At 59.7% G+C, this 12,077-nt stretch overlaps 2 protein-coding genes across 2 annotated transcripts in view; one reads left to right on the top strand and one right to left on the bottom strand.

Annotated features, from left to right (window-relative positions):
* The window catches only part of LOC106899344, a 14,766-nt gene extending 9,899 nt beyond the window's left edge, over positions 1 to 4,867 (top strand). Inside the window, exon 12 of the mRNA XM_014961130.1 lies at positions 3,639 to 4,867. Within this exon, the coding sequence (XP_014816616.1) occupies positions 3,639 to 4,852 (1,214 nt within the window). The 3' untranslated portion in view covers positions 4,853 to 4,867. The remainder of the gene's footprint in view (positions 1 to 3,638) is intronic.
* Positions 4,868 to 6,819: 1,952 nt separating this feature from the next.
* Positions 6,820 to 12,077, bottom strand: part of EIF3G (eukaryotic translation initiation factor 3 subunit G) — a 7,556-nt gene continuing 2,298 nt past the window's right edge. Inside the window, exons 3-11 of the mRNA XM_014961133.1 lie at positions 11,832 to 11,924; positions 11,658 to 11,746; positions 11,404 to 11,463; positions 9,843 to 9,947; positions 9,566 to 9,755; positions 7,680 to 7,787; positions 7,422 to 7,558; positions 7,015 to 7,121; positions 6,820 to 6,906 (exon numbers count right to left, since the gene is read on the bottom strand). Coding sequence (XP_014816619.1) covers positions 6,891 to 6,906; positions 7,015 to 7,121; positions 7,422 to 7,558; positions 7,680 to 7,787; positions 9,566 to 9,755; positions 9,843 to 9,947; positions 11,404 to 11,463; positions 11,658 to 11,746; positions 11,832 to 11,924 — 905 coding nt within the window. The 3' untranslated portion in view covers positions 6,820 to 6,890. The remainder of the gene's footprint in view (positions 6,907 to 7,014; positions 7,122 to 7,421; positions 7,559 to 7,679; positions 7,788 to 9,565; positions 9,756 to 9,842; positions 9,948 to 11,403; positions 11,464 to 11,657; positions 11,747 to 11,831; positions 11,925 to 12,077) is intronic.

Genomic DNA, 12,077 nt, shown 5'->3' with positions numbered 1-12,077 from the left:
GAGCCTCTGCTGAGAGGGGGGGGCTGAGAGAGGGGGGGCTGAGAGAGTTGGGGGGGTTCAGCCTGGAGAAGAGAAGGCTGTGGAGAGACCTTGGAGCCCCTTCCAGTCCCTCAAGGGGCTCCAGGAAAGCTGGGGAGGGAGCAGGGATGAGGGAGGGGAGCCATGGGACCAGGGGGAAGGGTTTTTAACTGAAAAAGGGGAGATTGAGGGAGAAATTGTTGACTCTGAGGGTGGGGAGAGCCTGGCCCAGGTTGCCCCGAGAAGCTGTGGCTGCCCCATCCCTGGAGGGGTTCAAGGCCAAGGTTGGAGGGGGCTTGGAGGGACCTGCTCTGGTGGGAGGTGTCCAGGAATGGAGCTCAATGGTCTTGAAGGTCCAGGTTGCCCAGAGGAGCTGTGGGGTTGCCCAGAGAACCTTGAAGAGGTTCAAGGCCAAGGTTGGAGGGGGCTTGGAGCGACCTGCTCTGGTGGGAGGTGTCTGGGATGGAGCTTGATGGTCTCCAAGGTCCCTTCCCACCCAAACCCTTCCATGATTCCATGAGCAGGGCCATCTCCACCCAGCCCAGGTGGCTCCAAGCCCCGTCCAACCCAACCTTGAAGGTTCCTGAGGACGGGGCATCAAAGAGGGGAGATTTAGGTGAGATTCAGGAAGGAATTCTTCCCTCTGAGGGTGGGGAGAGCCTGGCCCAGGTTGCCCCGAGAAGCTGTGGCTGCCCCATCCCTGGAGGGGTTCAAGGCCAAGGTTGGAGGGGGCTTGGAGCGACCTTCTCTGGTGGGAGGTGTCCCTGCCCAGGACAGGGGGTGACACTGGGGGGGCTTTAAGGTCCTGTTCTATGATAAAGTGGGGTCCCCTGGGCTGTAACAAGGTCCCCCTACCCATTGTGGGCAGCTCCTTCCCCTTTGGTGCCCAGGCCAGGAGGCATCTTGCCAGGCTTTGGGCTCTGCCCTTCAGAAGAGGAACTGCCCTTCCCCACCCGCAGCTTTTTTGCCCACGCAAAGTCCCCAAAAAAAGGGGACAGGATGTGACCCCGTGATCGCTGCAACCCGAGAGGGAGGGACAGGAGAGGACGGAGCTGAGCGAGGAAGACAGGGGTGAACTGAGAGGCTGAAGGCAGCATCCACCCCCTGCCTGCACCCCAAAACCCCTGCCTGCACCCCAGGACCTCTGCCTGCACCCCAGGACCCCTGCCTGCACCCCAGAACTTCTGCCTGCACCCCAGGAGCCCCTGCCTGCACCCTAGGAGCCCTGCCTGCACCCCGGGACCCCTGCCTGCACCCCCGGACCCCTGCCTGCACCCCAGAACTTCTGCCTGCACCCCAGGAGCCCCTGCCTGCACCCTAGGAGCCCTGCCTGCACCCCGGGACCCCTGCCTGCACCCCCGGACCCCTGCCTGCACCCCAGAACTTCTGCCTGCACCCCAGGAGCCCCTGCCTGCACCCTAGGAGCCCTGCCTGCACCCCGGGACCCCTGCCTGCACCCCCGGACCCCTGCCTGCACCCCAGAACTTCTGCCTGCACCCCAGGAGCCCCTGCCTGCACCCTAGGAGCCCTGCCTGCACCCCGGGACCCCTGCCTGCACCCCCGGACCCCTGCCTGCACCCCAGAACTTCTGCCTGCACCCCAGGAGCCCCTGCCTGCACCCTAGGAGCCCTGCCTGCACCCCGGGACCCCTGCCTGCACCCCCGGACCCCTGCCTGCACCCCAGAACTTCTGCCTGCACCCCAGGAGCCCCTGCCTGCACCCTAGGAGCCCTGCCTGCACCCCGGGACCCCTGCCTGCACCCCCGGACCCCTGCCTGCACCCCAGAACTTCTGCCTGCACCCCAGGAGCCCCTGCCTGCACCCTAGGAGCCCTGCCTGCACCCCGGGACCCCTGCCTGCACCCCCGGACCCCTGCCTGCACCCCAGAACTTCTGCCTGCACCCCAGGAGCCCCTGCCTGCACCCTAGGAGCCCTGCCTGCACCCCGGGACCCCTGCCTGCACCCCCGGACCCCTGCCTGCACCCCAGAACTTCTGCCTGCACCCCAGGAGCCCCTGCCTGCACCCTAGGAGCCCTGCCTGCACCCCGGGACCCCTGCCTGCACCCCCGGACCCCTGCCTGCACCCCAGAACTTCTGCCTGCACCCCAGGAGCCCCTGCCTGCACCCTAGGAGCCCTGCCTGCACCCCGGGACCCCTGCCTGCACCCCCGGACCCCTGCCTGCACCCCAGAACTTCTGCCTGCACCCCAGGAGCCCCTGCCTGCACCCTAGGAGCCCTGCCTGCACCCCGGGACCCCTGCCTGCACCCCCGGACCCCTGCCTGCACCCCAGAACTTCTGCCTGCACCCCAGGAGCCCCTGCCTGCACCCTAGGAGCCCTGCCTGCACCCCGGGACCCCTGCCTGCACCCCCGGACCCCTGCCTGCACCCCAGAACTTCTGCCTGCACCCCAGGAGCCCCTGCCTGCACCCTAGGAGCCCTGCCTGCACCCCGGGACCCCTGCCTGCACCCCCGGACCCCTGCCTGCACCCCAGAACTTCTGCCTGCACCCCAGGAGCCCCTGCCTGCACCCTAGGAGCCCTGCCTGCACCCCGGGACCCCTGCCTGCACCCCCGGACCCCTGCCTGCACCCCAGAACTTCTGCCTGCACCCCAGGAGCCCCTGCCTGCACCCTAGGAGCCCTGCCTGCACCCCGGGACCCCTGCCTGCACCCCCGGACCCCTGCCTGCACCCCAGAACTTCTGCCTGCACCCCAGGAGCCCCTGCCTGCACCCTAGGAGCCCTGCCTGCACCCCGGGACCCCTGCCTGCACCCCCGGACCCCTGCCTGCACCCCAGAACTTCTGCCTGCACCCCAGGAGCCCCTGCCTGCACCCTAGGAGCCCTGCCTGCACCCTGGGACCGCTGCCTGCACCCTAAGAGCCCTACCTGCACCCCGGGACCCCTGCCTGCACCCCAGGACCTCTGCCTGCACCCCAAGACCCCTGCCTGCACCCCAGGGACCCCTGCCTGCACCCTAGGAGCCCTGCCTGCACCCCGGGAGCCCTGCCTGCACCCCAGGGACCTCTGCCTGCACCCCGGGAGCCCTGCCTGCACCCCAGAACCCCTGCCTGCACCCCAGGACCCCTGCCTGCACCCCGGGAGCCCTGCCTGCACCCCGGGAGCCCTGCCTGCCCCCCAGGAGCCCTGCCTGCACCCCGGGACTCTTTCCTGCACCCCGGGACCCCTGCCTGCACCCTAGGAGCCCAGCCTGCACCCCAGGACCTCTGCCTGCACCCCAGGACCCCTGCCTGCACCCCAGGAGCCCTGCCTGCACCCCGGGACTCTTTCCTGCACCCCGGGACCCCTGCCTGCACCCCGGGACCCCTGCCTGCACCCCGGGACCCCTGCCTGCACCCCGGGACCCCTGCCTGCACCCCGGGACCCCTGCCTGCACCCCGGGACCCCTGCCTGCACCCCGGGACCCCTGCCTGCACCCCGGGACCCCTGCCTGCACCCCGGGACCCCTGCCTGCACCCCGGGACCCCTGCCTGCACCCCGGGACCCCTGCCTGCACCCTAGGAGCCCAGCCTGCACCCCAGGACCTCTACCTGCACCCCAGGGACCCCTTCCTGCACCCCAGGGACCCTGCCTGCACCCCAGGGACCCCTTTCTGCACCCTAGGAGCCCCACAAGAGCTCGGGGCCAGAGAAGGTGACACATTTTGTCCCCACTCTGGGACCACAACGCCTCCTCGGTGCCGGCACGAGGCGGCTTGGGCCTCCTCAAACCCCCACCACGCGGTGACCACGCTCTGTTTTTTGGCCGCCTACGACCTAAACTTGCACCCCTTTTTGGCCTCCAAAAGAGCTGGGTTGGGGGGGACACACATCATGAACACCACCACCACAGAGACAACCCCCCAATGCGGCAACTTCAGCGACTTCCAGGAGAAGCTGTGGCCGGTGCTGGTGGTACAATTCCCCCTGGCACTGGTGGGCAACGGCCTCGCCGTCTACCGTTTCGTGGTCCAGGAACGCTCCTGGCACAGCGGGATCATCTACTCCTTCCACCTGGCCGTCAGTGGGATGCTCTTCTCCCTCTTCCTCCCCTTCCTGGCTGCTTATTACTACCCTCCCAAACACTGGAAGTACGGCCCCTTGCTCTGCAAGCTGGACCGTTTCTTTGCCAACTGCAACCTCTACAGCAGCATCTTCTTCGTCACCTGCATCAGCCTCAACCGCTACCTCAGCATCGTTCACCCACTCAAAGTCCACGGGAGGTTAGAGCCACGGCACGCCAAGGTGCTGTGTGCAGTAATTTGGGTGCTGGCTGGGGCTTTTTCAGCACCCACCCTTCATTTTGCAGAGCTGGAAGCAAACAGGGCCACGGGGAAGGTCGAGTGTTTGGGGACCGCGGTCCAGGGGCGTCTGCAATATTTTTATCCCTACAGCCTGGTGCTGGCCGGGCTGGGCTGTGGGCTGCCCTTCCTCCTCACCATTTTCTGCTACTCCGCGATTATCCGCACTATTTTCCATAATCCTCACCTCAGCCAGTCAGAAAAACGCAAAGTGGGAATACTGGTGGGGGTGGGAGTGGCTCTTTATGCCTTTTCCTACTTGCCCTATCACGTTTTTCGTAATCTCAACCTGGGGATGCGTTTGATGCCATCGAAAAAGGAGAACTGTGAAGTTTCCAGAGCCATCCACACCACCCTGCAGGTCTGTAAAATCCTCCTTAACCTTAATATCTGCCTCCACCCCTTGCTCTACGCCGCCCTGGCCAACAGCATGCAGAGCTGCTGCCGCGCCGGTACCACCACCGAGAAGAGGACCGAGCACGTGGAGCTGCAGCCAACGACCCAGGAACCCCCCGAGGTGGCCCAAGGCACAGAGTAGCCCTTTGGGGACACGTTTCCCTCCAGGAAAAAGGGTGGCAGAAACGTGGGGGAAGCTAGAGAGCCCTGGCCAACAGCATGCAGAGCTGCTGCCGCGCCGGTACCACCACCGAGAAGAGGACCGAGCACGTGGAGCTGCAGCCAACGACCCAGGAACCCCCCGAGGTGGCCCAAGGCACAGAGTAGCCCTTTGGGGACACGTTTCCCTCCAGGAAAAAGGGTGGCAGAAACGTGGGGGAAGCTAGGGGTGGACCTTGCTAGAGGCAACTGCTGAAGAGAAAGATCTAGGGGTCCTGGTGGACAGGAAAATGACAATGAGTAAACAGTGTGCTCTTGTGGTCAAGAGGCCAATGGTATCTTGGGTTGCAGAGGGAAGAGTGTGGCCAGCAGGTCAAGGGAAGTCATTCTCCCCCTCTGCTCTGCTCTGGGGAGGCCACAACTGGAATCCTGCGTCCAGTTCTGGGCTCCCCAGTTCAAGAGGGACAGGGAACTACTGGAAAGAGTCCAGCGAAGGGCAACAAAGATGATTCAAGGATTGGAGCATCTCCCTGATGAGGAGAGACTGAGAGAGCTGGGACTCTTTAGTCTGGAGAAGAGAAGGTTGAGGGGAGACCTTCTTCATGCTTCCAAGGATCTAAAGGAGGATGGAGCTGGACTCTTTTCAGTGGTCCCCACTGAGAGGACGAGGGGCAACGGGCACAAGTTGGAACAGAAGAGGTTCCACTCAACTATGAGGAGAAACTTCTTCACAGTGAGGGTGGCAGAGCCCTGGAAGAGGCTGCCCAGGGAGGTCATGGAGTCCCCTTCTTTGGAGATTTTCAAGCCCCACCTGGATGCTCCTGAGTAACATGCTCTGACAAGCTCTAGGCAATCCTGCTTCAGCAGGGGAGTTGGACTAGATGATCTCTATGGTCCCTTCCAACTCTAAAAAAATTCAGTGAAATTCAGTGAAAAACACGTTTCCCTCCAGGAAAGGGTGGGAGAAGCAAGATTAAAGCTGAAATTACAAGCACAGCCTCACGTCGCACCTATTTTTTGGTGGAGATCCACCTCTTTCATAGAATCAGAGAATGGTCTAGGTTGGAAGAGACCCTCGGGATCATGGAGTCCAACCATCTCCCCTACTCTACAAAGTCCTCCCCTACACCATGTCCCTCAGCACTGCATCTAAACGGCCCTTAAACACCACTCTTTGGGTGACAAATTCCTTCCTAATGTTCAATCTAAACCTCCCCTGTTGGAGCTTGAAGCCGTTCCCTCTCGTTCTGTCACTAATTACTGGGAGAAGAGCCCAGCACCAGCCTCTCTACAGTGGCCTTTCAAGTAGTTGTAGAGAGTGATGAGGTCTCCCCTCAGCCTCCTCTTCCTCAAACTAAACAGCCCCAGCTCTTTCAATCACTCTTCATAAGATTTTATTCTCCAGCCCCCTCACCAGCTTCGTTGCCCTCCTCTGCACTCGCTCCAGCACCTCCAGATCTCTCTTGGATTGAGGTGCCCAAAACTGGACTCTATCCAGATCCTCTTGTAAAGCTTCCCTCTCCTCCTGGGAGTCACCACTCCTGCTTAACTTGGTGTCATCTGCAAACTTGCTGATGTTCCACCTTATGTCCTTATGGAGATCATCAATAAAGACGTTCAACAGAAATGGTCCCAACACTGAGCCTTGAAGCACACCACAGCTGGACGTACATCCATTGAGCACAACTCTTTGGGACCTTCCAGTCAAGCCAGTGCTTGATCCAGCAGATGGTGTGCTCATCTACTCCGTGCCAAGCCAGTTTTTTTCCACTAGATTTGTGTGAGGGATTTTCCTCACCCAAAAGGCTAAAAAGTGGGGAACGGGGGGTACCGTGTGCCTGGGGTGGGGGTGAGGTGGTGACAGGGACAGCGTGGTGGGGACAGGGATGGGGCTGCTCCCTGATGGGGCTGCCCAGTGAGCCCTCCCCACCACCAAGATGGACACCTTGGTGCATACCAGAACCTTCATCTTTATTTAGAAGCGCCAACCGCTCTCACTGGGAGCCGCTGCGGCACCGGATTCAGTTGGTGGAGGGTCTGGAGAGAAGGAAAAGAGTGAGGTCAAGGGAGGGGAGAGCACATGTGGCACCCCAAAGGGACATGTGGCACCCCCTCAATCTTCCAAGCCACCCCCCTGGCACTTACTTGGCCCATTCCACGTTGAGGATCAGGTGGTCGTAGCCAAATCCGGAGACGCCGGCAATAGCCCGGGCCGCGTCCTCCCGGCGGTGGAAGCTGATGAAGGCGAAACCCTGAGGTGGGAGGAAAGTGAGAAGGTGAGAATATTGTGTCCAGTTTTGGGCACCTCAGGGCTGCCCAGGGAGGGGGTGGAGTCACCATCCCTGGCTGTGTTTAAGGGCCGTTTAGATGCAGTGCTGAGGGACATGGCGTAGGGGAGGACTTTGTAGAGTAGGGGAGATGGTTGGACTCCATGATCCCAAGGGTCTCTTCCAACCTCAATGATTCTATGATTCTATAAGTTGGGGGGGGGACTCTAGGACTTTACTCCCCCACAGCCCTCCTAAAGGGGAAAAAAATCCCTCCATACCCACCTTGGACTGCCCAGTGGTCTTATCCTTGGCTAAATAAATCCTAGAGATGGAACCGAAGGGCCGGAAAAGTTCCTGGAGATCAGTCTCCCGCGTGTCCTCGGACAGGTTGGTGACACGGATGGTGGCATTGTCATCAGCTGGAGGAGAAGGGGAAGGACAAGGAAGGTCAGGGTGGCTGGTAGGAGCGTGGCACGTGCCGTACGTGGCACCACAGAGGTCTGGTGTCCCCCCCAACACCCTGAGGCCCCCCTGCCTTACCCCTACGGTTGGGCTGCATGGATTCCCCGCGGCGGCTGGCTCCGTCGCGCAGGCTGGGGGGCACGTACTTGCCCGTCTTGCTCTGCTGAGCCTGCACTGGTTCTGGCTCTGAGGGCAGAAAAAAAGGGGGCAGAGAGGGGGTGAAGCTGCCCACAGCCCAGTCAACGACCCCCCTGCTGGAGATTTCCTCCTCACTCTCCAGCCTTCTTGTACAACAGCAGGAATTAAAAAAAATTTCAAGAGGAATGAGACGTAGGAGTACGAGTCATGAGGTTACTACTATCAGTTTTAAGTTGGCTCAATGTCTGGGCCTGAGCATTTTTTGATAGCAGCTCAGAAAAGCTTACACCTGAGGAAAAGTTCCCCCCCTGACTGTTAGAAAATGCACTTAGATGCATTCCTACAAGATTTTATTTCCCAGCAAGGACCCGACTCCACACTGTGGCAAGTTGAACAACATGCTGCAGAAATCCTAAGACCCAAAAACCTCCTGAACAAAGTCAGCTCACGGTCAAAGTGATTGTTTTTCACTCTGGAAACAAAGGTGCAGTCAAGATCCGCACAGCAGAGCTGACAGATGCCACTGGACATCAAATCTCAAGACTCAAGTCTACTTTCCACTTCTTTGCCAAAGACTCCAACTTTAATCACTTGTCTGCAGTCCCTTTAGTAAAGCACATTATACATTATACATAACGTGAGCCCTGTGGAAACCTCCTCAGGAGCTTGTTCACTTTGCTTGAACTTAGCCATACCCTAACTACCACACCCCCCCTTGCCTCCCCATCTCACACAGAATCACAATTTCAATTAGAAAGAACCTTCGGAGATCAATCTCATCCAATTCTCCTTGTTCCTTATTTCCCATGTCCCAGTTTGGCCCAGTTTGGCCCCGTTGCCCCTTGTGCCATCACTGGGCATCACTGGAAAGAGTCTCCCCCCATCCTCTTGCCACCCAACCTCAGCATGAATGAGATCCCCCCTCTCAGCCTTCTCTTCTCCAGGTTAAAAAGTCTCCCAGCCCTTCCTCAGCACAGAGATGCTCCAGCCCCTCATCATCCTCGCAGCCTCTACTGGACTCTCTCCAGTAGTTCCCAGTTCTCCAGTAGTTCCCAGTCCTTCTGGAACTGGGGAGCCCACAATTGGACCGAGTGCTCCAGCTGTGGCTTCACCAGGACAGAGTTAAAGGGGAATCACAGAGTGGTTTTGGGTTGGAAAGGATCTTAAAGCCCCCCCAGTTGTCCTGGGCAGGGACACCTCCCACCAGAGCAGGTCCCTCCAAGCCCCCTCCAACCTTGGCCTTGAACCCCTCCAGGGATGGGGCAGCCACAGCTTCTCTGGACAACCTGGGCAGAGGGTCTCACCACCCTCACAGCCAAGAAGTTCCTCCTAAATCTCCCCTTTTTCACCTTAAACCCCTTCCCCCTGGTCTCATGGCTCCCCTCCCTCATCCCTGCTCCCTCCCCATCTCTCCTGGAGCCCCTTGAGGGACTGGAAGGGGCACCAAGGTCTCCCTGGAGATGGGGCAGCCACAGCTTCTCTGGAAAACCTGGGCCAGGTTCTCACCACCCTCAGAGTCAACAATTTCTCCCTAAATCTCCACTTTTTACCTTAAAATCCTTCCCCCTCGTAAAACCCTTCCCCCTCATCCCTTCTCCCTCCCCATATCTCCTGGAGCCCCTTGAGGGACTGGAAAGGGCTCCGAGGACCCCCAGAGCCTTCTCTTCTCCAGGCTGAACCCCCCAACTCTCTCAACCTCCCCTCCCAGCAGAGGGGCTCCAGCCCTCCCAGCATCTCCAGAGCCTCCTCCGGCCCCGTTCCAACACCTCCATGTCATTCCCAAATAACTTCCCTTGACCTATCTCAGGATAAAGAGGGGCTGGTACCTCCAGGCAGCTTCTCCTTCTCGCCTGTAGACAACCCCAACTGCTCGGCCAACTCCTTCTGCATCGGCCCCAGGGTGTCCTTGTAGGGACAGCGGGTGGTCCAGTGGTCGCCTTTGCAGATCCGGCACGAGACGATCTTCTGCCCCTTCAGCTTGTTCATGGGATCCTCTTCCTCTTGGCAGTTCAAATCCTGGGGGGGGACAGGGAGATTCCTGAGTCCTGTGGGATCCACCAGGCTCCCCACAGGCCCACGAGCTCCCATCACACCCCAACCCACCTCCTTGCTGGTGATGAAGGTCATGAAGACGTCGTCGCTCACGGTGGTGGTGGCCACGTTGGGTCCCGGGGCGTCAAACTCCGAGTTGCCAAATTTCTTCCAGTTCTGGGGAGGAAAAGGCAGAGGGGAAAGGAGGATTCACTTACACCTCAAGAGGTTCAACACGAGCAAGTCCACCTGGGCTGGAATAATCCTGGCCATCAAAACAGAGTGGGGGATGAGGGATTGGAAAGCAGCCCTGAGGAAAGGGATTTGGGGGTGCTGGTGGAGGAGAAGCTGGACAGGAGCAGGCAGGGGGCACTTGCAGCCCAGAAGGTCAATCCCATCCTGGGCTGCATCAAAAGAAGCGTTGCCAGCAGGTCCAGAGAGGTGATTCTGCCACTTTGCTCTGCTCTGGTGAGACCTCACCTGGAGTGTTGTGTGCAGGTCTGGAGCCCTCAATATAAGGACATGGACCTGATGGAGAGGGTCCAGAGGAGGACCATGAGGATGATCAGGGGGTTGGAGCAACCTCTGCTCCGAGGACAGGCTGAGGGAGCTGGGGGTGTTCAGCCTGGAGAAGAGGAGGCTCCAGGGAGACCTTCTTGCTCTCCACAACTCCCTGAAAGGAGGGTGTAGAGAGGTGGGGGTCGGTCTCTTCTCCCAAGTCACAGGTGACTTGGTGTCCCTCAAGGGTCCATGCTGGGACCAGTGCTGTCCAACATTTTGATCAATGATCTAGACAGGGGGATTAAAGGCACCATCAGCAAGCTTGGGGACGACACCAAGCTGTGTGGTGGTGTCCATACACCAGAGGAATGGGAGGTCATCCAAAAGGACCTGGACAGGCTGGAGAGGTGGGTCCAGGTGAACCTCATGAGGTTCAACAAGAGCAAATGCAGGTCTGGAGCCCTCAATATAAGGACATGGACCTGATGGAGCAGGTCCAGAGGAGGACCATGAGGAGGATCAGGGGGTTGGAGCAACCTCTGCTCCGAGGACAGGCTGAGGGACATAGGGTTGTTCAGCCTGGAGAAGAGGAGGCTCTGGGGAGACCTTAGAGCAGCCTTCCAGGATCCGAAGGGGGCTACAGGAAGGGTGGGGAGAACCTGTTTCCAAAGGCTGTCAATGACAGGACGAGGGGAAATGGCTTTAAACTGGAGAAAAGCAGATTTAGGTTGGAGATGAGGAGAAAGTTCTTGAGTGTGAGAGTGGTGGAGCACTGGAACAGGTTGCCCAGGGAGGTGGTTGAGGCCCCATCCCTGGAGATATTCAAGGAGAGGCTCCATGGGGCAATCTGGTCTAGTTGGGGGTGTCCCTGCTGACTGCGGGGGGGTTGGACTAGATGACCTTGAAGGTCCCTTCCAACCCAGATGATTTTATGATTCTATGAATCAATCACTGGACACAGTGCAGGAGCAACCAGGGGGAAGGGAAATTCTCCCCGTCATTAGGAGGTGGAGGAGGGATGGAGAGAAGCAGAAGGGATGGAGAGAAGCAAAAGGGATGGGAGATGCTTCCTGCTGGAGCAGATTTCCTTCCCCTCCCTCCCTCCTTCTCCATTCCTGCAGGAGACACTCACCTTCCGACGGGCCACCGCCTTGGAAGCCTTCCTGGTTTCGATGCGGAAGGTGCGGATGATCTGCAAAAGGTGTAAAAGGTGTAAAAGAACCCATCAAACGCAGGAAAAGGTGACAGCAGAAGCACCTCTGCCCCACACGTGCCCAGTTTGGGGCTGCCCAAAGCAGCAGAGTCGAAACGGGGCTCTGGGAGGGAAAAGGGGGAGCTCAGAAATGGGGAAAAAGCCAAAATAAAAGCCTAGGACACGCTGCTCACCTTCACTTTACGCCCATCCTCCTCCTCGCGATACTCCGTGATGGTTTTGATGTTTCCATTGATAAGTTCTTTAGGGGAGGGGAGTGGGCCTGTGGGGAGAGGGGACAGTGTCCAGTGTGGGGGAGGCAGAAGGGAAAAATAGGAGCCCCCCCAAGGCTCTAGCCCAGCTCTTACCTCCCTTCAGCAGCTCGGCCTCGGCGCTCAGGCTGCCCCCCAGCACCCCTGGGAGGGGGATGTCCTTCAGCAGCTCGCTGGTGATGCATTTGTCTGCAGGGAGAGAAGGAAGGGGGAGAGAAGGAAGGGGGAGAGAAGGAAGGGGGAGAGAAGGAAGGGGGAGAGAAGGAAGGGGGAGAGAAGGAAGGGGGAGAGAGGTGAGCCTGACACAGGGGGAAAGAGCCCCCCACACCCCCCCCCCCCCCC

Source organism: Calidris pugnax, unplaced genomic scaffold, assembly GCF_001431845.1.
Source record: "Calidris pugnax isolate Ruff unplaced genomic scaffold, ASM143184v1 scaffold553, whole genome shotgun sequence".
Taxonomy (NCBI): Eukaryota; Metazoa; Chordata; class Aves; order Charadriiformes; family Scolopacidae; genus Calidris; species Calidris pugnax.
Note: the sequence above shows the minus strand (reverse complement) of the source record. Positions and strands in the feature narration are given on the sequence as shown.